This window comes from Chelonoidis abingdonii, chromosome 13 (assembly GCF_003597395.2).
Source record: "Chelonoidis abingdonii isolate Lonesome George chromosome 13, CheloAbing_2.0, whole genome shotgun sequence".
Taxonomy (NCBI): Eukaryota; Metazoa; Chordata; order Testudines; family Testudinidae; genus Chelonoidis; species Chelonoidis abingdonii.
Window position 1 is genome coordinate 31,916,159 of NC_133781.1, and position 22,916 is coordinate 31,939,074.

The 22,916-nt window shown below is 59.3% G+C and overlaps 1 protein-coding gene across 4 annotated transcripts in view; it reads left to right on the top strand.

The window, feature by feature from the left end:
- The window catches only part of CYTH1 (cytohesin 1), a 44,049-nt gene that overhangs the window by 13,949 nt on the left and 7,184 nt on the right, over positions 1-22,916 (top strand). For 2 of the 4 annotated variants that reach the window (XM_032799120.2, XM_032799118.2), the window contains exons 2-9: positions 16,421-16,503; positions 18,297-18,361; positions 19,428-19,494; positions 20,066-20,184; positions 20,852-20,932; positions 21,149-21,261; positions 21,600-21,748; positions 21,909-22,021. In XM_032799120.2, the coding sequence (XP_032655011.1) occupies positions 16,421-16,503; positions 18,297-18,361; positions 19,428-19,494; positions 20,066-20,184; positions 20,852-20,932; positions 21,149-21,261; positions 21,600-21,748; positions 21,909-22,021 (790 nt within the window). Of the gene's footprint in view, positions 1-6,673; positions 6,841-16,420; positions 16,504-18,296; positions 18,362-19,427; positions 19,495-20,065; positions 20,185-20,851; positions 20,933-21,148; positions 21,262-21,599; positions 21,749-21,908; positions 22,022-22,916 lie in introns of those variants that run through there. The other 2 variants (XM_075071940.1, XM_075071939.1) reach the window with 2 other exon arrangements.

The window sequence follows — 22,916 nt, forward strand, 5'->3', positions numbered from 1 at the left end:
TCCCTCCAATTTTTCCACATCCTTCTTGTAGTGTGGGGCCCAAAACTGGACACAGTACTCCAGATGAGGCCTCATCAATGCCAAATAGAGGGGAATGATCACATCCCTTGATCTGTTGGCAATGCCCCTACTTATACAGCCCAAAATATCGTTAGCCTTTTTAGCAACAAGGGCACACTGTCGACTCATATCCAGCTTCTCGTCCACTGTAACCCCTAGGTCCTTTCCTGCAGAACGGCTGCCTAGCCACTCAGTCCCTAATCTGTAGCAGTGAATGGGATTCTTCCATCCTAAGGGCAGGACTCTGCACTTGTCCTTGTTGAATCTCATCAGGTTTCTTTTGGCCCAATCCTCTAATTTGTCTAGGTCTCTCTGTATCCTACCCCTATCCTCCAGCAAATCTACCAGGGAAAGGAGGGGCCAAGCCCTGCTGCACTCCCTCCCGTCAGCCACTTGCAGGGTGTCGCAGGTTCAGTTCTGCTCCCGCAAACCCTGTTGGCCCTGGCCAGTCCTGGCACTGCTTTTCAAGTCCTGCATTATCAAAAAGCAGGGCAGAGCTGTGCCCCCTGCAGAGGCCTGGGGCAGTGTGCACCTGGGCTTGGTGTAAGGGAAGGGTTCTGAACCTGGCTTTGGGGCGCAGTGTCACAACCAGTGAGACCCTGGCTCACCGGGAGTGCTCCTGGTGCAGCCTGTGCTTGGCTGGAGTCTTGCCCTGTGAGCTGGGTTGGCCTTCTGTAGTATGAGTTGTCTCGGAGTGTGGGGGAGTTCGGCCCTGCACCCCTGTTCCTGGGACTCAGTGACTCTCAACCAGCCAGTAAAACAGGTGTTTTATTGGACAACAGGAACACAGGCTACAGCAGTGCTTGTAGGCACAACCAGGACCCCCCAATCAAGTCCTTCATCCCCCTCAGTAGCTGATCCACCAGGCGCTGGAAGGTGGCCGGTGCTCCCTTGAGGCCGAAGGGCAGGGTCAGAAACTTGTAGAACCCCAGAGGGGTGATAAAGGCCGATTTCAGCCTGGCATCTGCTTCCAGCGGCACTTGTCAGTAGCCCTTTGTAAGATCCATGGTGGTGAGGTACCGAGCGCCTCCCAGCTTGTCAGGCCTGGGCATGGGGTAGGCATCAGATACGGTGATGGCAATGAGCTTTCGATAGTCCACACAGAACTGGATCGACCCATCCCTTTTGGGGACCAGCACCACTGGAGAGGCCCAAGGGCTGGAAGATGGCTGGATCACCCCCAAAGTCAGCATGTCCCTGACCTCTCTTCCTAGGTCCTGGGCAGTTTTACCAGTGACCCGAAAAGGGGAGCATCTTATAGGGGGATGTGACCCGGTCTCCACCCTGTGGACAGTCAAATTAGTGTGTCCAGGCTGGTTGGAAAACAGCTGTCGGTATAGATGCAGCACCTCTCTGATCTCAGCATGCTGGGCCAGGGTCAGCTGATCAGAAAGGGGAATTGCCCCCGGGGGGAACCAGCTTTTGTCCCAGGAAATAGATCCACGAAAGGGTCATCTCCCTGCTCCTCCCAGTGTCCACACACGGCCAGGACCACATTCCCCTTGTCATAGTATGGCTTCATTATATTCACATGGTACACCTGGCGGTGGTGCGCCCAGTTAGACAGCTCCACCACATAGTTTACCTCATTTAGTTGCTTCACAACCTTGAAGGGCCCTTCCCAGGCAGCCTGGGAATTTGTTTTTCCTCACGGGGATGAGAACCATCACCTGATCTCCAGTGGCGAAGGCGCAGGCCCGCGCTGTGCGGTCATACCAGACCTTCTGCTTCCTCTGGGCTCGGGCCAGATTATCCCTGGCCAGGCCCATGAGCTCAGCAAGTCTTTTTCGGAAGGTCAGGACACACTCCACCACTGACTCTCCATCGGGAGTGGCCTTCCTCTCCCATTCGTCTCTCATCAGGTCCAGGGGCCCCTTTACCCACCTTCCATATAACAGTTCAAAAAGCGAAAACCCATAGATTCCTGGGGTACCTCCCTGTACGCGAACAGCAGGTGAGGTAAGTACTTGTCCCAGTCCTGCGGGTGCTGGTTCATAAATGTTTTTAGCGTCGTCTTTAGCATCCTGTTGAAGCTTTCCACCAGCCCTTTGGACTGGGAGTGATAACGCTGAGGCCCAGTTGTGCTGGACCCCACATTTCTCCACAAGCACCGGAGCAGGGTCGACATGAAGTTGGACCCTTGGTCCGTTAAGACTTCCTTGGGAAACCCCACTCGGCTGAAAATGGTCAGCAGGGCATCTGCCACGGTGTCTGCTTCAATAGAGGACAAGGCCACCGCCTCGGGGTAGCGAGTGGTGAAATCTGCCACCACCAGAATGTATTTCTTCCCCAACCGGGTTGCCTTGCTGAGAGGTTCCACTATGTCCATGGCCACCTTCTGGAAAGGTTCTTCTATGATGGGTAAAGGCCTCAAAGCCACTTTCCCCTTGTTCCAGGCCTTCCCCACCCTGTGGCAGGGGTCACAGGATTGGCAGTACTGTCGGACCTGGGTAAAGACCCCAGGCCAGTAAAAGTTCTGTAGCAGCCTCTGCCTGGTGCGCCGGATTCCCTGGTGCCCTGTGAGAGGGATGTTATGGGCCAGGTACAGTAACTTGTGGCGAAACTTCTGGGGAACCACCAGCTGCCTCCTGATCCCCCAGGACTCTACTTCCCTGGGGGGAGCCCATTCTCGGTATAGGAACCCCTTCTCCCACAGGAACCTCTCCTCGCAACCTCTCCTCATGGTCTGTATCGCACTGAGGTCAGCCCGGTCCCTTGGCCTCCGCAAGGAGGGATCTTTCTGCAACTCGGCCTGGAACTCAGCAGATGGGACAGGGATGGGGACATGCTCTCTCTCATTGGTTGGGTCTGAGGCCGCAGCCTCTCTGAGCCGTGTCCCTGGGCGTTCCCTCCCCACCAGGTTAGGGTCCTGCGCCGACTCTGACTATGGGTCACGACCAGGGCACCTCAGGCGTTGCTTGGCCAGACCTCCAGGTCCCCCCCAATTAACACCTCTATGGGCAAATGTGGGTGTACCCCCATGTCCTTGGGGCCCTCCTTGGCCCCCCACTTCAGGTGTACCCCTGCCACAGGCATCTTGAATGGAGTCCCGCCCACACCCATCAGGGTCAGGTAGGTGTCGGGCACCATCCGATCTGAGGCCACCACCTCGGGCTGGGCCAGCGTCACCTCTGCACCCATGTCACAGTACCCAGTGACCCTCCTCCCTTCTACCTCCAGAGGAACAAGTCACTCTTTGGAGGGGCAGCCCTGCGCCCACCCTGTAAACCCAAAACTCAGAGCTTGGAGCATCCAGCCCCCCAGAGGAGCTGACCTGGGGCCCTCCTCCCTCCTTCGCAGGTGGTATGCGGCCAGCCCCTCTTTCCTGCGAACGCTGCCCCTCGTCCAGCTGGGTCTCTACCAAGTTAACCCGGTGTGAAGTAGCTCTGCTCAGTCTGTCGTTGAGCCTGGGGGCACTGGGACCATATGTGGCCCCTCTGGCCACATTGATAGCAGCTCATGTCCTGTTGGTCCCCTCGAACTGGTCGGTTGTCCTTGATGCTGGGCATTCCCCTTGGGAGAGGGTTCTCCCTACTCCCCCTTTGGGAGGTCCCAGGATGACTCTCTCTCTGCATCGAGGCGGGCCTGTTCCTTTGGGACTCCTCCCTGCCACCTCCCGACCGGCACTTCACAAACTCATCGGCCAGCCGCCCTGCATGTCGCGGGTTCTCTGGCTTTTGGTCCCTCAACCACAGCCTCAGGTCGGATAGGCACCGCTCATACAGTTGCTCCAGTACCAGCAGTTTAACCAGGTCCCTCTTCATCTGGGCCCCATCTGCCCGCTTGCTGGCGTATCCCTCCATGCGGATGGCTAGCTGCAGTTATGAGACCTCAGGGGTTTTATATTGACTCCGGAACCTCTCCCGGTACATCTCAGGAGTCAGCCCAAACTCGTGCAGCAGGACCTGCTTGAATAGTTTGTAGTTCCCTTTCTCCTCTCTCCCAGCAGGCAGTACAATGCCACGGCCTTGGGGTCCAGTAAGGGGGTGAGAACCCGGAGCCTGTGCGCAGGATCTACCTGGTGCAGCTCGCAGGCCGTCTCAAAGGCATCCAGGAAGTCATCGACGTCCTCCCCCTCCTTACGCTGGGCCAGGATGCACTTATCAAAGCTCCGAGCAGTCCTGGGCCCCCCCTCACTCACCGCAGCCGGGGGCCTGCTGCCCCTCAGCCTCACCAGTTCCAGCTCATGATGACGCAGTCTCTTTCTCCTCCAGTTCCCGCTGTCTTTGTATTGCTTCATGTTCCCTATGTCACTCACGATCCTCTAGCTCTGTTTTAGCTCTCTCTCCCATTCCAGCCACTTCCGCTCCACGGATGCTGAGCGTCGCTGGGATGATACCCTGCTGGCGGGTGAGCTTCGCCGAGATGACCCCCTGCTGGCCTGGGGAGTCAGGGTGCCCTCGGCATTCACTGGGCTCCTCCCCACCCTTCCCCTAGGCATAGGAATGGGGGGTCTCGGGAATCCCTCAGCTGCCGGCTGACCACTCCCAGCGGTGACAGACACTGGTTTATTGGACAATAGGAACGAAGGATATAGCAGAGCTTGTAGGCACAACCAGGACCCCTCAACCAAGTCCTTCTGGGGTTCAGGAACCTTAGTCTCCAGCTTGAGATTCCTTGAATTCCAACCACCCAGCCCAAAACCGAAACAGAACTTCTCCCAACTCCTTCCAGCCGGCCCCCTTCCTTTGTCCAGCTTCCTGGGCAAAATGCTGACACCCCTCCCCCCTGCTTAGCTCAGGTTACAGGCTGAGCACCTGTCCCTCACCTAAAGTTATCCTCTGCTCTCCCATCCTCCACACAGACAGTCCCTACTCTATCACATGAGTTCAGAGTGCTGCTTCTGTGCCAAGCTGCCCTGAGCCCCACAATGTCCATGGACCGGGAGGTGGGATGGTGGTGAGCTTCCCAGGCCCGTGCGCCTGGCCCTGGGGAGGGACTCGTGGCATAGGTGGGTTTTGCTAGTGGCTGGTGCTCTGGAGAGCCCTGCCCTGTGGTGGGTTTGCTCCCTGAACCCAGCAGCATCCTGTGGACCTGGTTGCCCTGAGACATGCCGAGGCCTGGTGCTCAGCAGAGGTTGGGAAAGCGAGGATGTAGCTGACAATCAATAACATGTAAAATAACCAGGCCTGTGGGACAGGACAAACCCTCTTCCTTCATGATGTGGGCAGCTTCTGAAGCAGTGTGGGAAGAACCATCCCTGGAGCAGGTCACGCTGTGCCTGCCTGCTGCAGGGCTTCTCTTGCTGAGGGCTAGATGGGCCCTGGGCTGAACCAGCCTGGCAGTGCCGATGTTCCTGTGTAACCAGCAGAGGGCAGCACGGGCCAAGGTGAGGCCCTGTGATTGACATGTCTCCCGTGGTGGGGCTGCGGGGGAGGCAGGATCTGGCCTCTTGCCCTGAGGCCTGGGCACAAGCGGCTGTCTGTCCCTGGCGAGAGAGAGGACTGTGCAGGAGCCGGAGCCGGAGCCAGCAATGCTACCTAGGGATGTAGCCAGTTAATTACCTTACTAGCCCTGGGCCACGGCCAGCGGGTCCTGCAGGTGTCAGCCTGAGCCTTGTCTGTTAAAGAGCTGGGGAAGGGGTAATGGGAGGGTCTGCCAGCACCTGGGAGCAGCAGGATGACGGAGGGGATGTAAGGAGATGGGCTGGCAGGCGAGGTGTTGGGACACCCACTGGACAGAGTGCAGTGCCTGGGGCCAGCAAGCAAGACCTAGCCCTGAAGATGATACAGCTGCGGGTGCAGAGGCCTGATGTCCCAGAGCAGGGACAAGTCAGTCCCCTCTACGACCCCAACTTGCCAGGATGCTGCACTCCCCTGTGAGCCCCTCCTCACTGGAGACATGCAGGGAGAGGGGCTCTGAGAGGGCCTGGTGAGTGCCTGGAGCAGTAGCAGTGCACTGTGGCTAGGAGCTGAACTGGGGGAGGGGGAACCCCAAGGCTGTAGGCAGGGTGGGGAAGCCCATGGGGGAGGGGATCTGTGCCAAGGTTGGCCTCAAGCCAGGTCGCTGGCTCCTGTGGGCAGGCGAAAGCAGAGGCTTGGGGGCTGGCAGGCCTGGGGCTTGGCTGCTGTGCTGTACTGCGCTGTGCTTTGCTGGGGTATTCTGAGGAGCTGTCTGAAGGAACATGGCTGTTGGGCACTTTGAAATCTCTCACGTCCCAGTAGTGTCCTTGGCACCCCCAGACCGTAGGTCCAAAACTGTCCCCTACCCACCCCCAGGCCTGCTGCCCCCACCCCCGAAGTGTGAATTTCCCATCCTCCAGAGACGCAGTCTGAAGCCCCAGACCCAGTTGTCTGGGTTGGGTAACACTGCTGTTGCCTAGGGCCCATGTAGCAGGGCAAAGCATTTGCCTCAGATCCTGGGGTGATAGGAAAGCCCAGGTTGGCCATGGCAGAGCAGGAAGAGTGTCCTCCAGCCCAGGCCAGGGTCTGAGGCAGATGCTGTGGGCCGGGTTGGCATGTCTTGGGGCAGTGCCTGGGCCAGAGTTCTGGCTCAGAGCACTGCGTGCTGAGCTGGGGTTGTCTGGGAGCAGAGGGGTTAATGACTGCTGACAGCAGGAACAGGGTGTTGTACTGTAGCTCCGGATGACGCCTGCCCATCCGGCTGACAGATCACTGGCTCAGAGCAACTGTGAGTCATTCCGGGAAGCGCAGTGAGCGGCAGGTGTCCCACCCCGCCTGGCCTGGTGGAGCTACCTAGTGCTGGAGCCAAGGACAGGCCACAGGGCAGGCCCTGCAGGAGCACTGGCCAGGATGGTCCTCAGGACAGAGGAGGGAAGTGGTGAGTCGGCAGGGTGGGGGTGGCTTGCTTTATGTCTTGGGGGGGGGGGGTGTTTCTGTGGCCCCCCCATATGGCTTTGTGGCTCAGGTAGGAGTTAGGGGAACATCCAAGCCCCACTTCTCTGAGTGGTGTTAATGGGTGGCCTGTTGGGGAGGTGATGGGGGCAGCCCTGGGTCCCTCCTCTCCAGGGATTTCTGCTCCTGCCCCAGAATGCACGCTGAGCCTGAGTCCAGCCCTTTCCATAGGCCTGTTGTCAGTGCTGTAGCAGTGTCTGGCTGGCAGTGCCCAATGCACCCAGGAGGTCAACTCCGCCCATGCCTGGGGTGCTAAGGAAGCAATGATCCCACCTCTCCCATATGCTGGAGAATGGGAGAGCACAGGGACCCTGACTAGGCCATCCGAGGCCTGCCCCAATCCCCTCGCCGCATCAGCCCCTGTGGACTGTACTCTCCCCTGCCCCAGAGGGTAGCTCCATGGGGCAGTGCCTGCCTCCAGAATAAACACTCTGACCTGTGGGCATCCCAATGGCTGTTCGTGGTTTGCTGGCCAAGGCAGCGCATGGGCAGCTTGTCGGGAGCTGGGTCTCTGCTCTCCCTCCTGGCGAAGAGTTAAGGGTGCTGCTCCCTGGGAGAAGACATCTCTGGATCCCTCCCAGCTGCAGGCTCCAGTGTGTCTCCAGGTCATGCTGCTGCTTGCCCCGAAGCTTCCAGGCAGCTGGGAGCGTGCTGGGCAAATTGCAAATGGAGTAAACAAGTCCCACGGGCCCTCCTTGCCAAGCTATTGGGGACGGGGCGGGGCTTGGCTGCTGCTCTGTGCAAGTTCCCCTCCCAGGCCCCCTTCACCTTGAATCTTGGGGGGATGGGTCCCTTTGAACGGGTGCCTGCCAGAATTTGCTGGGGTGCAGAGCAGACAGTGAGTGTGGGGTGGCAGCAATTCCTAGAGCTTCCGGCAGAGCTCTTGGCTGCTGATGGGCTCAGCTGCCCCTCCCCCCCCCCCAAATACATTATGCAGAGAGACTGGCAAACCCTATTCAGTGATGGAGGGACCTTGTGCCTAACCAGCAATGTGTAGCTCTGCTCATGCCCCTTAACTCTGACACCAGCCCATGGCTATCCTGGTCCTAAGCCTCTAGGCTCTGCCCAGGCCCCTTAACTCTGACCTCAGCCCCTGGCTATTCTAGTCTTGGACACTTGAATCCTGGTCTCCACAGGAATAAAGTGGCGGTGGCATGTGGATGGCACCTCTCTATAGGGTGGCACGTGAGCTGGGCAGGGAAGTGAGATCTTGTGCATGTTTCTGGAGGCTGAATGCTGTGGAATTGTGCCAAGACTGGGGCACTGTGGGCTCAGTCCCTCTGGGAGGGATTCTTACTGGCTGCGGCACTGCCCCGTTCCTAACACAGCTGTGCCCTAAGCCTGCAGTCTGGGGGGCAGTGATACTGTCTGACACAGCGCTCTGAGGGAGGGGGGGTCTCCTTCAGCCTGGATGTGGCAGGAGGAGGGGGTGCTGCACTGGCCTGGCACCCAGCATGTGGAAATGCCCTCAGTAGCTCCTGGGGCTGCTTCAGATGGGCACGGGTCCTAGCTGGCTCCCTTTGCTCAGAGCTGGGCTCAGCTTTGTGCAGAATCACTGCAGTGCCTGTCCATGTCTCGGCCAACGTCTCAGGGAAGAGCCAGTCCCTGGCTCCTCCCTGCAGGTCTCTGCTTACCCCTTTCCCAGCAGTGGCCTCACTTGGCTCCTTGAGTGAGTGGCTTTAGTGCAACCCCCTCCAGGAGAAGGCCCACCCCCCACAGATTGGCCCATTCCTAAGGTGGGAAGAGGACAGGGCTGTGCTGTTGGTGGAGGCAGCGGGATTGCTCTAGGCTGCGGGGGGGAGGGGCTGACCCCGTCACTTCAGGAGGCATTGCATGGGGAGGGGGACAAGCCCGAATACCCCCACACACAACACCCCAACTACTCTGCACTCATCCTGCTGCTGCCAGCGAGCCAAGTCCTGCTCCTGAGCCTAGCGCAGCTGGTGGGCTCTGTCTTGACCTAAGCCATGGCCTGGTGGGGAGCAGTGGCCATTGCTGCAGCAGGCCTGGCCTGACTCAGTGGCCTGTGGCTGGGCCCATTGGGAATGGCGAGCTGCTGCACTACCCTGAGACCCAGGGCCAGCTGCCCCACTGGGCGGCATCTGGACTGAGTCACTGTCTCAGCTGAGATGTGGGCTCTGGCCCAGCCAAGTGGCGGCCCCCGTGGGTGTTGAGGCAGTGAAGGCCCCCTGCTTTCCCCCATTGTGGGGCTTCCCCACCTGTCCTCACAGGCTGCTGGGAGCTGGAGTTTGTACCTGAGCTACTTGCAGTAGCTGGGAAAATGTGGTGGAAGTATGCTGGGGGGACCCAGCTCGGACTCCTGAGTCCCTATGCAGTCGATACTGTCCAGGTTGGGGTAAGGTCCCATGCAGCCTCAGCAGTTTGATGTCCTGTCTGGGAAAGGTGGGTCTGCCCTGAGAAAGCGGGGAGAGTATAGCTGGATGGTGGGAAATGGCCCCCTCCATATTTCTGTGACCAGAGGCTGGTGTGGCTATGTCTTCCCCGGGCTTCCCTTGTCCTCTCTGCCTTTTGCCTCTGGACTCTGACGGGATGAGCCTTTAACTGACTCAGCTCCTGAGAGTCGCCTCCACTCCGGACAGAGGACGAGCGCTGATAGGCGCAGGCACCGTGGGGGAGCTGCCAGCCCTGTGCAAACAAGCTGCCCCACTGCATAGACACCTGGGGCTCCCTGCCGGGGGAGGGTTCCACGAATGGGTTAGGTCCCCTCTTCTCTATCCCCATGAGAAACAAACTGCGTCCCTGTTTCTCTTCACCTTTCCTGATGCTGACACTGGCAGGTCTGTGTCACGAGCCCATTTACCCTCTGTGCAGCAGCACTGCTATCTGCAGGCTCAGCTCCCACTGCCCAGCCTGACGGGGGGCCCCAAAACCCAGCCATTCTAGGGCAGGCGGGCACCTGCCCCAACCCCGTAGGCTGGGATGAGCTGGCAGCAGAAGTCTCGTGCCCAGCACTCCTTCTCATCTGTACCCGGGCCCCTTTTGCCTGTGCAGCATGCTGGCTGGAACCCTGTGGTGCTTGGGGTGTGCCAGGGATTCCTCCGTGCCAGTTCTCCCAGCCACCTCGTCCTCCAAGAACTGTGTGTGTTAGTGGTGTGAATTTCCATCCCTCCCCAAAGGCTCCATGCTGCTGTCTGCGCCTGGCTGCTCATTGAGCTAGCAGCAAGCTGGAGTTGTCCTAGGCTGGGCTCCACACCCCACTTGTGCACTACTCCACTTGGGAGTGGAACTGCCAAGCAACACAAGGACTCGTGAGCACTCGGAGGCACTGTCAATGCTGGCTGGTGGCAGCCAAGGGGCGGGGGAGACCCGCTTTCCTATAATGTGGTAAGCACTGGGCAGGGCAGCTTTGAGAATAGAGCTGAGGAAGGGCGGTTGTGTGGCTACAGCCAAGCTTCTGAGCCTGGCCCTTGATGTAACTGCAGTCCTGAGCCCTGCTGTGCTGTGTTCTGGGGGTTTCTTTGCTACCCATCACCCTGGTATCCGAGCTCCTTGCACGTGAAGTGGGTAGCACAAACAGCCATGCTTTCTGCACATCCTGTCTTGTCTCTTTGGGGGAGGAGCTTTGGTTTGGAGATCTGGGTTCAAATGGTATTTCCTTTGTTTGGGATTTGGGGTGTCCCAGCAGCGCCAGTATCCTTGTCGCTGTTGTGTGGAAAGCTGCAGCTGTGACCTGCAGGAAGGGCCAATTGAGTTGGAAGCTGAGCTGCTAAGTCACTGTGACCACATTAAGCATCCGGGGTGGGGCTGATGATGCCAACTCAGGTGATGTTATCTCAAGTCTCATGGTGTTTGGTCGTGGTCTTAAAGCTCCAGTTCCAGCTCTGTGATTAAGTGAGAGCCTCTGCTTTATTTTAGATCAATGTTTCTAGCTGGTTGTGCAGAAGCTCGAAAACATGACGTGAGTGCGCCCAGAAACCTCAGACCATGAGGCAAAGAACTGCCCCACACTTTTTGAAAATGGCACATGCTTGTTAAGAGAGTCTTCTAACTTTGAGGGCCTGCCTGGGAAGTTTTACATACATGGGGCTGGTAATGCTCGGAATCGATCCAGTCAAATCTGGAGGGATCAGACCAAAAGCTGGTGGCACTGACCTTTAGAAGGGGGAGTTCCAGGAAAGGGGAAGCTAGTCAAAAAGGCCCCATCATCAGAAGTGAGGAAATTTCCATGCTGAGTCTGGAGAGGTAATGTGACTGGAGCTGCCCGAGTGGTGTGCCTAGCCCAATGGAAAGAGGAAGCACTGCAGCCAGAGCAAAGCACCAGGCTTAAATGGCATGGGACAGGAGAGTCCTGCAGCCAAAGGGGACTGGTCCTTTAGAAAGCAGAAGTCCAATCCTAGGGACGGCACTACAAAGCACCCTAAACCATGATGGAGAACATCCAATGGAAATTAAGACAGCAAAGAAGGATTTGAGAGAAAAGGCAGAAGAACAAATAATTCTTTAAATGTGTCAGCAGCAGAAAGCCTGCAGGAAGCTTGATGGGTCAGCTGGACTGCCAGGGACTAAAGGGAGGAGGGTAAGGACATTGGAGAGACACTTAGTGATGTCTGTGTATTGGGCTTCATCACAGAGGATGCTGGGAAGAGAGACCTGCTCTTATCGGGTGATCTGGGGAGGGCTATCTTTGTGTTCGGTTTGCACTGTGCCTAGCACAACAGGTTCTGATGTGTGACTGGTGCCTCTAGGCATACCACAGTATAAATAATTATAATAAAGCCATAGATGACAAAACAGGAGGTGCTACTAACAGGTAGGCAATGTCATTAAAATTAGCAGCTAGTCTACCAAAAGAATTTAATGACTTTGAGGCCTGAAGTAATAGAAATGGGATGAAATTTAATAGTGCAAGGTCATGCACTTAGCAGAAGTTCTTATTAGTTTCTCTGTGCCAGGAGCTCATTAGTTGGTAATGACAGGAGGCAAAAGACCTGGGTGTGCTGATGGATCACAGGAGGCCTATGGGCTGCCGATGTGTTGTGGCTGTGAGAAAGGTAAATGCGATCCTAGGATGTACGCGCTCAGTATTTCCAGTACAGCTAGGGAAGGATTAATGCTGTTGTACAAGGCACTGGCAAGATCTTCCCTGCAATACCATGTGCACTTCTGGGCCCCCCTCTTCCAGAAAGCTGAATTCAGACTGGAGCAGGTGCAGAGAACGGCTGCTAGGATTAGCAGAGGAGTGGAGAGCTGAGCTGACCAGAGGAGACTAAAGGAGCTTGGCTTGTTCAGCCTCGCAGAGTGAAGGCTCAGAGGGGGTCTGACTGCTCTCTCTGAACATGTTGGGGTAAACCCCAGGGAGGGCAAGGAGCTATTGACACTAAGGACAATGCTGGGACCAGAACAAATGGGGACAAACTGTCCACGAATACTTTTAGGTAGAAAGTAGAAGACGGTTTCTAGCTGTTAGAGGAGGGAGGTTCTGGAACAGCCTCCTCATAGTAGTGCTGGGGGAAAACAGCCTAAGAAGTTGGAAGATGATCTGGGTTACACTTGAGAACTATTAGCTGGCATACAGTAATTGGATTGAAAGATGGCTACAGGTCTCAAAATGTAACTCTAAATGGGGAATCTCCATTGAGCAGGCATGTTCCTAGTGAGGACCCACAGGGATCAGTACATGATCCCACGTTATTTAACATTTGTATCCCTGACCTGAAAGAAATCCCAATATCCCGCATGGGTAGTTTACAGATGACATAAACCTTGGGGGCTGATAAATAATGAAGAAGACAGGTCTCTGATTCAGAGCAATCTGGATCACTTGGTAGGCTGGGAGCGAGTAAACAGTAGGCATTTTCATATGGCTAAATGTAAATGTCTTCATCTAGGAACAAAGGATGTAGGCCATGCTTACAGGGATGGGAAGCAGTGACTGAAAAAGGCTAAGGGGTTGTGGTGGATATTCCACTGAACGTGAGCTTCCAGTGTGATGCTGTAGCCAAAGGACCAGTGCGATCCTGGGATGTATGAATGGGAATCTCAGGTAGGAGCCAAGTGGTGATTTTAGCTCTGTATTTGGCACTGGAATAAGATGTAGGTTTTTACCAGGGTGGGTAATTAAGGATTGGAACGGTTTACAAGGGTTGTGGTGGATTCTCCCTCACTGGCAATTCTTTACATTCAAATGGGATGTTCCTCTAGCAGTTCTGCTCTAGGCATTCTTTGGGGCAGGGTCTCGCCCATGTTAGACAGGAGGTCAGACTAGATGGTCACAATGGTCCCATTGGCACTTGGAATCTATGGAGCTATGTGACAGCAGGGGCTGGACTTGACCGGGAGGGTCCCACCAGCCCTGTGTTCTACAGTAAATGTTTGGGGGATTTTTCAAGGGGTTGGGAACTGCAGAAACACCATTGAAATGATGACTCCAGTGGAATGCCTAGAGGAACATATGCAGCTGTTAAAGCACTATGACAACTCCAAGAAAATTGTGCCTCTGAATCCACTGGAACTGTAAGGCGACAAGGTGGAGACACAAGGGCTGGGGGAGAGGACTGGCCCAGAGAAGCTGAAGGTGGGTTTCCTGCTCAGCCTCAGGACAAGAAGAGTCAGTCACTGGAGTAGGAAGGCAAGGAACTGAAGTCTGATGAGTGCTGCCAGGAGCAAGGTGTTCGCTGGTGACTGCTGAGAGGCGCTGGCCTGTGTTCGCCCTGTCCCGGGCACGTGGAACGGTGCAGTCGGGGTTGTGGCTGGCTCCTGCGGGGGCCGCCCCTGCTCAGAGCGCACCTCGGGGGGCCGCGGAGCCCGCGGGCCGGTCCCAGGGGAAGAGGGAGCCGGGCTCCGGCCAGCCGGGGGTTAACGCCGGGCCGGGCGGGGCTCGCATTGGTGGGGAGGCGCCGGGCCGCTGCCGCCGCGGGAGCCCGGGGCCGATGGGATGGTGCGGGTCGGTGAGCGGGGACCTGCGGCGCTCCGGGCCCGGGGTGTGTGGGGTGGGGGTCGCTACTGAGGGCCTGGCCCCGGGATCCCGGCGTGGCCGCTCCGCCCCCGGGTCCCTGGGCGGGGACAGCCCGTCGCTGCACGGGGGCGGGACGCGCTCGGCTCGGGGCTGAGCGGGCGGCGGAGGCGTTTACACGGAGTTCGGATCCTTGGGGGCGGGGGGGCTCCCTCCGATTCTCAGTCCTGGGGCGGGTCTGAGCGGGGCTCCCTGCGCCGAGAGCCCTGATCCCGGGCGGGTTGGGGTCCGGGGGACGCCAGGGCTGGCCTGGCACTTGCAGTGGGGCAAGGGCGCTCACATAGCAGCACCTGTCCGCGGAGCCCCCGTGAGCCGCAGGGATGTGGCATCCTGCAAGGAGCTCCCCCATCGCCAGAGCGGGGCTGGCCGTGACCTGGAGGGACGGCCCCTGGGCATGCAGCACCTTGGATTCTGCAGGTTGTTTTCCCAGAGCTCTACGCCGCCGGCTACCTGCCAAGGAGAGAGGAGCTGGCTCCTGAGCCCAGCTGGTGGGTGCCTGCTGCAGAGATAGTGAGATAGGAGCATCCCCTTGGGAGACTCCTGGGGCAGGGAGGACACATTGGAAGGGGGGTCTTTGCACAGCTCTCCCCTCTCTGCAGAGGGATCTGCTCTGAATGAGCTGGGCACTGGCACACTCATCCCACAAGTGGGGAGAGGCCCAGCCAGTTGTAATGCATGTGATTTGCTGGCTGAAAGGGTAGCTTCCTGCAGGACTTGCCTGGTGCTCTGTCTTCGGGAGGCATAATGCTAGGGAACCTTATTTGCTGGCTGGGGCAGGAACGGGAACCAGGATGCCTGGGTTCTATTCTCAGCGCTGCTACTGACTTGTGAGGCCTTGGACAGGGTCACTTTCCCCTCTGTGACTCAGTTTCCCAAACCGTGTGAGGGATAGTGGGGACGGGGATGGCACCGCCAAGCTCCTTCTGCTCCACAAGCTGGGGGTGGGGTGGGATGGGGGACTAAGTGCAGGGGGAACTGAAATGCAGCCAGCTCTGGAGCTGAGGGTAGGGAAATGGAGCAGGCAGTGCCCAGGTGAGCCCCCTGCTCTTCTGGCAAGTTGTGCTGGGACCCGTGCTGCAGCTGGGAGCCTGATGGCTGGTGTGCTGAGCCACCCTCGGGTGTTATTCCAGGTGTGAGAAATCCCTCCCCCTCTCTGCTGCTGGGGGGCACAAGTGCATGGGCCATGTCCCTGCAGCAGGAGGGCTGCACATGGGAACTTACTTGACTTCATGGCATTTGTTGCTCTGCCCGGCCTGTCCCCGTGACCCCGGCTAGGGCACTATCTATCCCTTGAAGAGTTGTCTCCTTTGTATGCAGCAGATGCAGCATGTTCAGCTTTGGGCTCCTGCCCACATGTTAAAAGCTGCAAAGCAACAAAAAGCAGCTTCTCTTGTTGTTTGGTTTGTCTATTCAGGCGGCACAATGGGCCCTTGTTGTGTCAGGAGCTCTATCTCCTCTCTGAGACAGACCCTAGGCTGGGCTCCCAGTTAATCTCTGCCAAGGGCAGGGTCCCTGTCCCCTCACTTGGACTGTTTTTGAAGGGGGTGGCTGTGTGGAGGGGGAGGGACCTTCTGCAGTGGCTGCTTTCTGGCTAAAAAGGTTTGAGCCAGTTCCCTGGTCTTGGCCTCCCGTGGCCCTGTTGATTGTATGGGGGGTGGGGGTTAGCCAACTGGCCCTTTGCAGGCACACTCCCTGTGTTTATTTGGCTGGTGGCAGGCCCTGGGCAGAGCTCACTGCTCTGTCCTGGGCTGCTGAATCAGCAGGAATCTGGCAGTGTCAAGCCAGGAGGGAGCCCCCCGCAGCCAGCACTGGCTTGTTGGGGAGGAGTGTGGAATGTGAAGGACACTCGCACTCCTCAGGTGGAGCTTCCAGCATGTCCCGCCACCCCACTGTCTGGGGCCTGAAAAGGGCAGGGAGCCGAAGGGAAGGGGCCGTGGCCCATGTATGCAGATAGGTGGGCCCTGCAGCCAGGAATAAGGGCCTGGATAAGCTGACATCCAGAGGACCCCTGCTCCTGCAGGCCCCTGTGAAAGGGTGCTGTGTTACCCTTGCTGGCTTGCCCAGGAACTACCTTCTGGGTGCAGGGGGCTGTGGCTGGGAGCAGCCCCCAGACACGCTCTTTGGCTGAAGGCAGGTTTGAGGCCAGACCTGGCGTGCGGTGCTCACTCAGCTCTCCCCGTGGTCCAGCACGGCTGTTCTCTGCCTGCAATTGCCAGAGCGGGGCCCTGGGAAGGCCAGCAGCAAAGCCAGATTCATCCTTGGAAAAGGGGTCAGGCAGTGCAGACCCCAAGCTGTAGTCAGGAGTCAGGCTGCTAGGGCAGAGTAGGTGGCGATAGCCCCTGGGGAGTGCTGCTTGCTAGGCAGGACTGACCTCCCCAGTTCTGTCCTGCTCCGGGACCGTTTGGGGCACAGATGGAGTCCAGACGCCTCAGCATAGCACAGCAGCATAGCCAGGGGAGCTCCCAGCTTGTGCAGCGCAGGGCTCAGCAGGGTGCATGTGCCAGGCCTAACCCTCTCTCCTCTCCCCTCGCAGTCCCCAGCGACCTGACCCCAGAGGAGTGCCAGGAGCTGGAGAACATCCGTCGCCGCAAGCAGGAGCTACTGGCCGACATACAGGTGAGGGGGTGGGAGGCCAAGGGGTGGAAGGTGCTGGAGAGGAGCCCAGCTCTGCTCAGACCTCGAATTATTTGCAGGTGCCCTTTGTTCTGAGATGTGCTCTGGGCCAGGCCTGGCTGGAGCCCAGGACGCTTTCCCCATCAGCATGTCGAGCTCTGCAGCTGGCCTGCTGTTCCTCTCCCCTTCCCGCCTCGGATGCTCTGTTCTCGGCAGCCCTTCTGCGGGAGAGGGACGAGTGTCACCGCACATCAGTGTGCAGGGCGTTCCTCTGCCCTGCTGCTGCCCGGGGAAGAGGGAGAGGAGAGAAATTGGTGAAGGGCTCAATTAGCCATTGAAGCTCCGTGTGCGAGCATCACCTCACTGTGGCCTTGCCCTGTTCTCGACCGGGCTTGTCAGGTCGCTGTGGCTTGTGGCAGTGATGAGGATGCTCTCTCCCCTCTGGCCCTTGCTCCTCCCAGCCTGGGAGAAGGGCCCTGTCACCTGCCCCTCCAGCCTCAGCCCCGGGGCCCCTAGTCAGTGCTGTCAGGGAACACTGCTCAGAGGCAGGCTGGCTGGCTGGGAGCAGCTCCCAGCTCACGCACCATCCCCCTCCCCTCCGCTCCCCAGAGCAGCTCTTCCCCTGACGTTTCTGGGGCAGAGCACAGGGGCCAAAGGGAAGTAAGTCAAGGAGGCTGAAGCCGGCATGTTGGGGGCAGAATGGAGCGGGCCAGGAGCCAGCCATGGCTATGCCCCCCATTGGCAGTGCACGATGCTGTCTCTCCCAGAGATGCTCCCTTCTTCCTACAGCTGGGGGCTGGGTGGGGGCCAGTCCTGGGGTTGGTTGCACTGATTTCATGGGGTGCCCTGGCACTGGAGGCTGCTGCTGCCCCCTCCCTGGCAGGGCCCCTTTCTCAGTCTGTTCTCCCCTCTTAGGGGATGCTGGGCTTTCGGCTTTCTTGCATTTTCTGTATTTCATATTGGTACCTTTTCTGATGACCTATGACTCCTCCCGAGGGCCCGGGTGCTGGCTGCGTGCTGTGTGCAGCCAGGGGGTGATTGGGGGCTTCTGAGCCAGGCCTTTGCTCCATGGAGTTCCAGTTGCTGAGTAGGGTGCTGGGGCCCATCTGGGACACTCGTCAATCATGTCAGTGATTAAGGCAGCAGAGTCTAATTACCGCCATATGCTGGGCATGGACTAAAAGGATTAGAGCATAATTATGTTAACCTCTGGGCCTCTTCCTTCCTGTTGGAGCAGAGCGCCTTGGTGCTGCTTGGAGATTAGCGCCCACAGCGCTGCCGGCTCCCCGTTTGCTAGCTGAGCGCTGCCACCAGCTTGCTGGGTTACAGCACTGCACCTCACGGAGGGGCTTGCTGGGTCTCAGGGCTGCTCTGGGCTTGGCAGTCACCCCAGCTGGCCCTCTTTGGGGAGGGTCAAGGCTGCCCTCCTGTGTGGGTGGGGGGTTCCTGGCCTGGCTGGCACAGTTAACCTTGGGCTGTATCTGGCATGGTCTGTGTCCCTTGCCCGTCTCTCTGGGCTTGTCCTGGCAGAACAACACAGAGCCTTGTTCTGGGTGCACCGCCCCAGGGAGTGCTGGCCCTAGGCTTGGAGCAGGGACCCAGGCTTCAGGGCTCCTGGGTCCTATTGCTGGCTGTGTGACCCTGGACAGGTCATTCCCCTCCCTGGGGCTTGGGAGGGTGGGTGAGTTATGGGGTGTGAGCTCCTGGATTGAGGGAGCTGGGGGAGGTGGTGAGCCCCTCATGCCATGGTGAGAGGTCCTTGCTACCCACTCACCACGTGTGTCTGTCTCTCTTAGCGGCTGAGAGATGAGATAGCAGAAGTGACCAATGAGATTGAGAACCTGGGATCCACGGAAGAGAGGTGAGTCCTGCCCATGACCCAGCTGGCTGAGCGAGAGGGTGAGCAGCCACGTTTGGCTGAGCAGAGTGGCATCCAGCTCCCTGGTGCTGTGCAGCCTACCCCTGAGCTGCAGGCTGTTCCTGGGGCCCAGTCCCTGCAGGGGGAAGCAAGGCCCCAGAGGAGCCTGAGCACCGGCAGCCTTAGCTGTGCCCAGTGGGTGTGGGGACGAGCTGGGAGTTTCTCAGGCTCTCGGCCCAGCGTAACCCCAGCTTGGCTGCCGGCTGAGGGAGGGGTGTAGGCTAAGGAGGCCACAGTCCCATGAGCGCCGGCGCGGACTGGAATTCCCAGGCCACCTCTTATTCCTTAATGCGGTAACGGGATCTCCCGCCTGATCTGCTACTTCAAATGGCCCTGTTTTTCCATGGCCCAGCCCCTCAGTCTGGCCTTGGAGACTGTCTGCCTTTGTTGTTCTGAGCTGGTGCAGGCGGTGCCAGCGCGGGATTAGGGAGCCCTGATGGCCAGTGGAAACTGACTTGCAGTGTCACTTCCAATCACCCTCACATCAGGGTTCCCCTCCCCCTGGAGTCACACCGTGTGAAGCTGCAGCCTGCTGGGCCAGAGCTCCCAGGCCCTCAAGTCCCCATCTATCCTCAAAAGCAGCGTGCGGGGTCAGAGAGGAGCAGCCTTCTGTGCACTTAGTCTGCACAAAGCCCTTTCTGGTCCCCGGGCTGTCCCCGCACTGGGCCCGGGGCAGGCATGCCAGCTCTTTGGGGCAGGGCCTGCCTCCTGGTTTTCCTGGCATGCGGTGGGATCCTTTAACAATGAGGGGCTGAGGGCTCTGAGAACTTCCCCCCAAAACAGCTCTTTAAAATGGCCTGGTGCCCTGGGCTCTGGCTCGTGCCGCGTTCAGGGGCTGCAGCCTCCAGACCCAGGCGCAGAGAGCAGGGGGTTCCTACTCAGCCCGGATGGGGCTCACATGGGGCTCTCTGGGGTTGAGAAGAGGCCGCAGGCTGGCACAGGGAGTCTGCTCTGGCTGCTGAACACCTGGCTGCTCCCGAAGTTCAGAGCTGGCCTTTGTGCATTATAGGAAAACTATGCAGAGGAACAAGCAGGTGGCGATGGGCAGGAAGAAGTTCAACATGGACCCCAAAAAGGTAAGGGCAGTGCCTCAGGGGCTGGGCTGCAGGCAGAGACGCAGAGCTGCACTTACAGCTCCAGGGGAAGGTGGTGGTTCCTGCCCTGTTAAGCCTGTGGTCCAGGCACTGCAAATGCAGCCTCCCCAGGTCGCTGGGACAGACCTTCCTGGCCGTGCTCCACGTTGGGATTTGGGGGTACCATGTACTGGACAGAATGGAAGGGCCTGGGGATGGGGGACTCCGTCCACAGAGGGGGCTTCTCACTGTTGCACTGCTTCTGTCTCCGGGGTCCCCTTCCCATCGCTCTTACCTAGGGCCCCCCTCCCATGGGGGATGGAGCACTGCTGGATTCCTGGGCTCCCTTGGGAGGATGGCTTCCTGGGTGATGGGACCCTTGGCAAGGGGCAGCCTCCTGCGCCCAGAGGGCTCCTGACGGTTGCTTGCAGCAAGGGCTCCCTGTGCTGGGCTGGTGATTGGGATGCTGAGGAGCCTCCTGTCCCTCCTGACATGGGCTCGGCTGTGCCCTTCGAGGCAGTGCTTGTCAGTGCTGAGAGCTGGAGTCACAGACCTTGTTCTCCCGCCTTCCCAGGGGATTCAGTTCCTTATTGAGAACGACCTGCTGAAGAACACCTGTGAGGACATCGCCCAGTTCCTCTACAAGGGGGAGGGGCTCAACAAGACAGCCATTGGCGACTACCTGGGCGAGAGGTACCAGCTGCTGGCCAGGGCATCAGTTGATCACTGCAGGGGGCAGGGAGGAATCTCCTCTCGGTGCCTTATGGGATGGGCCCACTGGCCTGGGCTAAGGTGCCAGGGATTGGCTGCTGCCAGGGCAAGGACATGGGGCTGGCAGTTCCCATCTGCCCGCAGGTCCTGTGGCCATGGCAGCAGTGGGAGGGGCGTGTGGTGGCTGCTGGAGTGGAGGGCGTGCAGGGGTGAAGGCAGCGCAGGTGTCCCACTGGTGTCCCCTAGCGCTTCACAGAGGTGGCAGGGCCCCACTCCCGACCTAGCCTGTACCACACATGGTCAGGGGGGCGGAGGAGACAGTGCAGCTACCAGGCCTCTGAAATGAGCAGCGTGGGTCCAGTGCCCATAACCTGCTCGCTGGCTTGGTGCTGGGCTCCAGGGTCGGCAGGCATGGGCAGCCCTCAAGACTTTTATGGGAGGCCTGGGGGTGGGGCTGTACCTGTCTCTAGGGCTGGACCAGGCATGGGGCAGGGCAGCCCCCCAGGGGTGAGGATGCTACTGCAGCCCACGACCTTGGGGAAGGCTGAGTGTCTGTCACAGGTGCAGGGGGCTGGGTGGGGCAGAGTGCAACCTGGGGGTATGGTGCAGCCATGACTGGGGCCCCTGGGCTCTGCCTTTGTCCCGGCAGAGACGAGTTTAACATCCAGGTCCTGCATGCCTTCGTGGAGCTGCACGAATTCACTGACCTCAACCTGGTGCAAGCGCTGCGGTGAGTGTGTGCGCGGGGGGCTGAGCTGTCTCCTTGGGCAACTGTCTCCCCATCCCCATGTGCATGGGTGAGCCCTGGTGGGGTGCCCGGGGTGCTCTGTCAGGGGCTGGTCTGGTGGAGATTGTCCCCTGCCCTTGTAGGGTGTCAGCCTGAGATGAGGGAGGAGGGACTCCGAGGCCATGTGCCGCATCCCTGATACCCACCCCTGTCCCGCAGGCAATTCCTGTGGAGTTTCCGCCTGCCGGGCGAGGCGCAGAAGATCGATCGGATGATGGAGGCGTTTGCCCAGCGGTACTGTCAATGCAATCCTGGCGTCTTTCAGTCTACAGGTACCAGCATTCCCCACGGGGCAGGGGTACTCTGACAGACGGGCCTCAGGCTGCCCCAGAATGCTTCCTTGCCAAGCCAACTCCAAACCCAGAGGCCCCTGGAGAGAGCAGGAGAGATCTGCCTGATCCTTGGCTCTGAACCCCCACATGCTGCTGGGGCATGGGGTCTGCATTCCCCTGGGGCTCAGGGAGGGAGTGGAGGCCTGGTGTGGCCATGTCTGCCAGGAATGAGCCCGGGGACTGCTTTGTGCAGGGTGCTCCCAGCCTGGCCTCTCTGCCCTTCACCGTGTGCCTGGCCTGCCCAGGGCCCAGCTGACCTGCCTCTCTCTGCCCTGCAGACACCTGCTACGTCCTCTCATTCGCCATCATCATGCTGAACACCAGCCTGCACAACCCCAACGTCAAGGACAAGCCCACGGTGGAGCGCTTCATTGCCATGAACCGTGGCATCAACGATGGGGGCGACCTGCCAGAGGAGCTGCTCAGGGTGAGGGTGCGGGCAGGCAGGGGGTACTGCCTTGGCTGGCACCTGGGGCTGGGGCTCACTCTGCTGCCCGGCCTGGGGCTCGCTGGCCCCAGGCTCTGCTCCCTTGGCTCCGGGGAGCTGCGTCCTGGATTTGACTCTCGTGTGCTTCTCTCTGTGCCAGAATCTCTACGAGAGCATAAAGAACGAGCCCTTCAAAATCCCTGAGGACGATGGCAACGACCTCACCCACACCTTCTTCAACCCTGACCGCGAGGGCTGGCTGCTGAAACTCGGTGAGTGCTTTGCCCCGGGAGCCGAGCGTGGCCGCAGGAATGTGCCTGCAGCTTCTCAACCCCCTGCTCAGGGGCGCTAGCGATGGGCAGGCAGCGAGCTCCGTGGCTCAGCCTGCAGGGAAAGCTGCATCTCCTGGCCCCAGCTCTGCAGCCTCCCCAAGGCACTTTCCCCAGTAATGGAGCCTCAGTCAGTCCCACCTTGCCCTTGGTGGCACTGTGCAACCCTGCTGGCCTTCAGCAAGGCTGGCCGGGTCTCCCTGGGAATCCAGCCTCACTTTCTGGTGACTGTGGAATGGGATGGGGTGGACCTGGGGGATGCAATGCTGGCAGGCAGGGAAGGTCCTGTGGTCACTAGTGCTGGGAGGAAGGGGAAGGGAAAGTGGTGGGGGGAGTGTCCCAGGAATCATGGTGTCAGCAGTGTGGGAGGAATGGGGGACAGTCCCAGGGGCTGTGGTGCTCGGGGAGGGATTGAGGGGACGGTCCCGGGGGCTGTGATGCTTGGGAAGGGATTGAGGGGACGGTCCCGGGGGCTGTGATGCTCAGGGAGGGATTAGGGGGACGGCCCTGGGGGCTGCCGTGCTCGGGGAGGGATTGAGGGGACGGCCCTGGGGGCTGCGGTGCTCGGGGAGGGATTGAGGGGACGGTCCCGGGGGCTGTGATGCTTGGGGAGGGATTGGGGGGACGGCCCTGGGGCCTGCGGTGCTTGGGGAGGGATTGAGGGGACAGTCCCAGGGGCTGTGATGCTCGGAGGATGGGGGTGCGTCCTGGGGGCCATCGGGGGGAGTCGGGACGTGCTGCGGGGGAGGTGGAGGATCCGGGGGGCCGTGGTCCTGAGAGGGGGAGGGCTGTGGAGGTCCGGGGGGCTGTGGTACCGGCAGGGAGGGACTGGTTGGGGG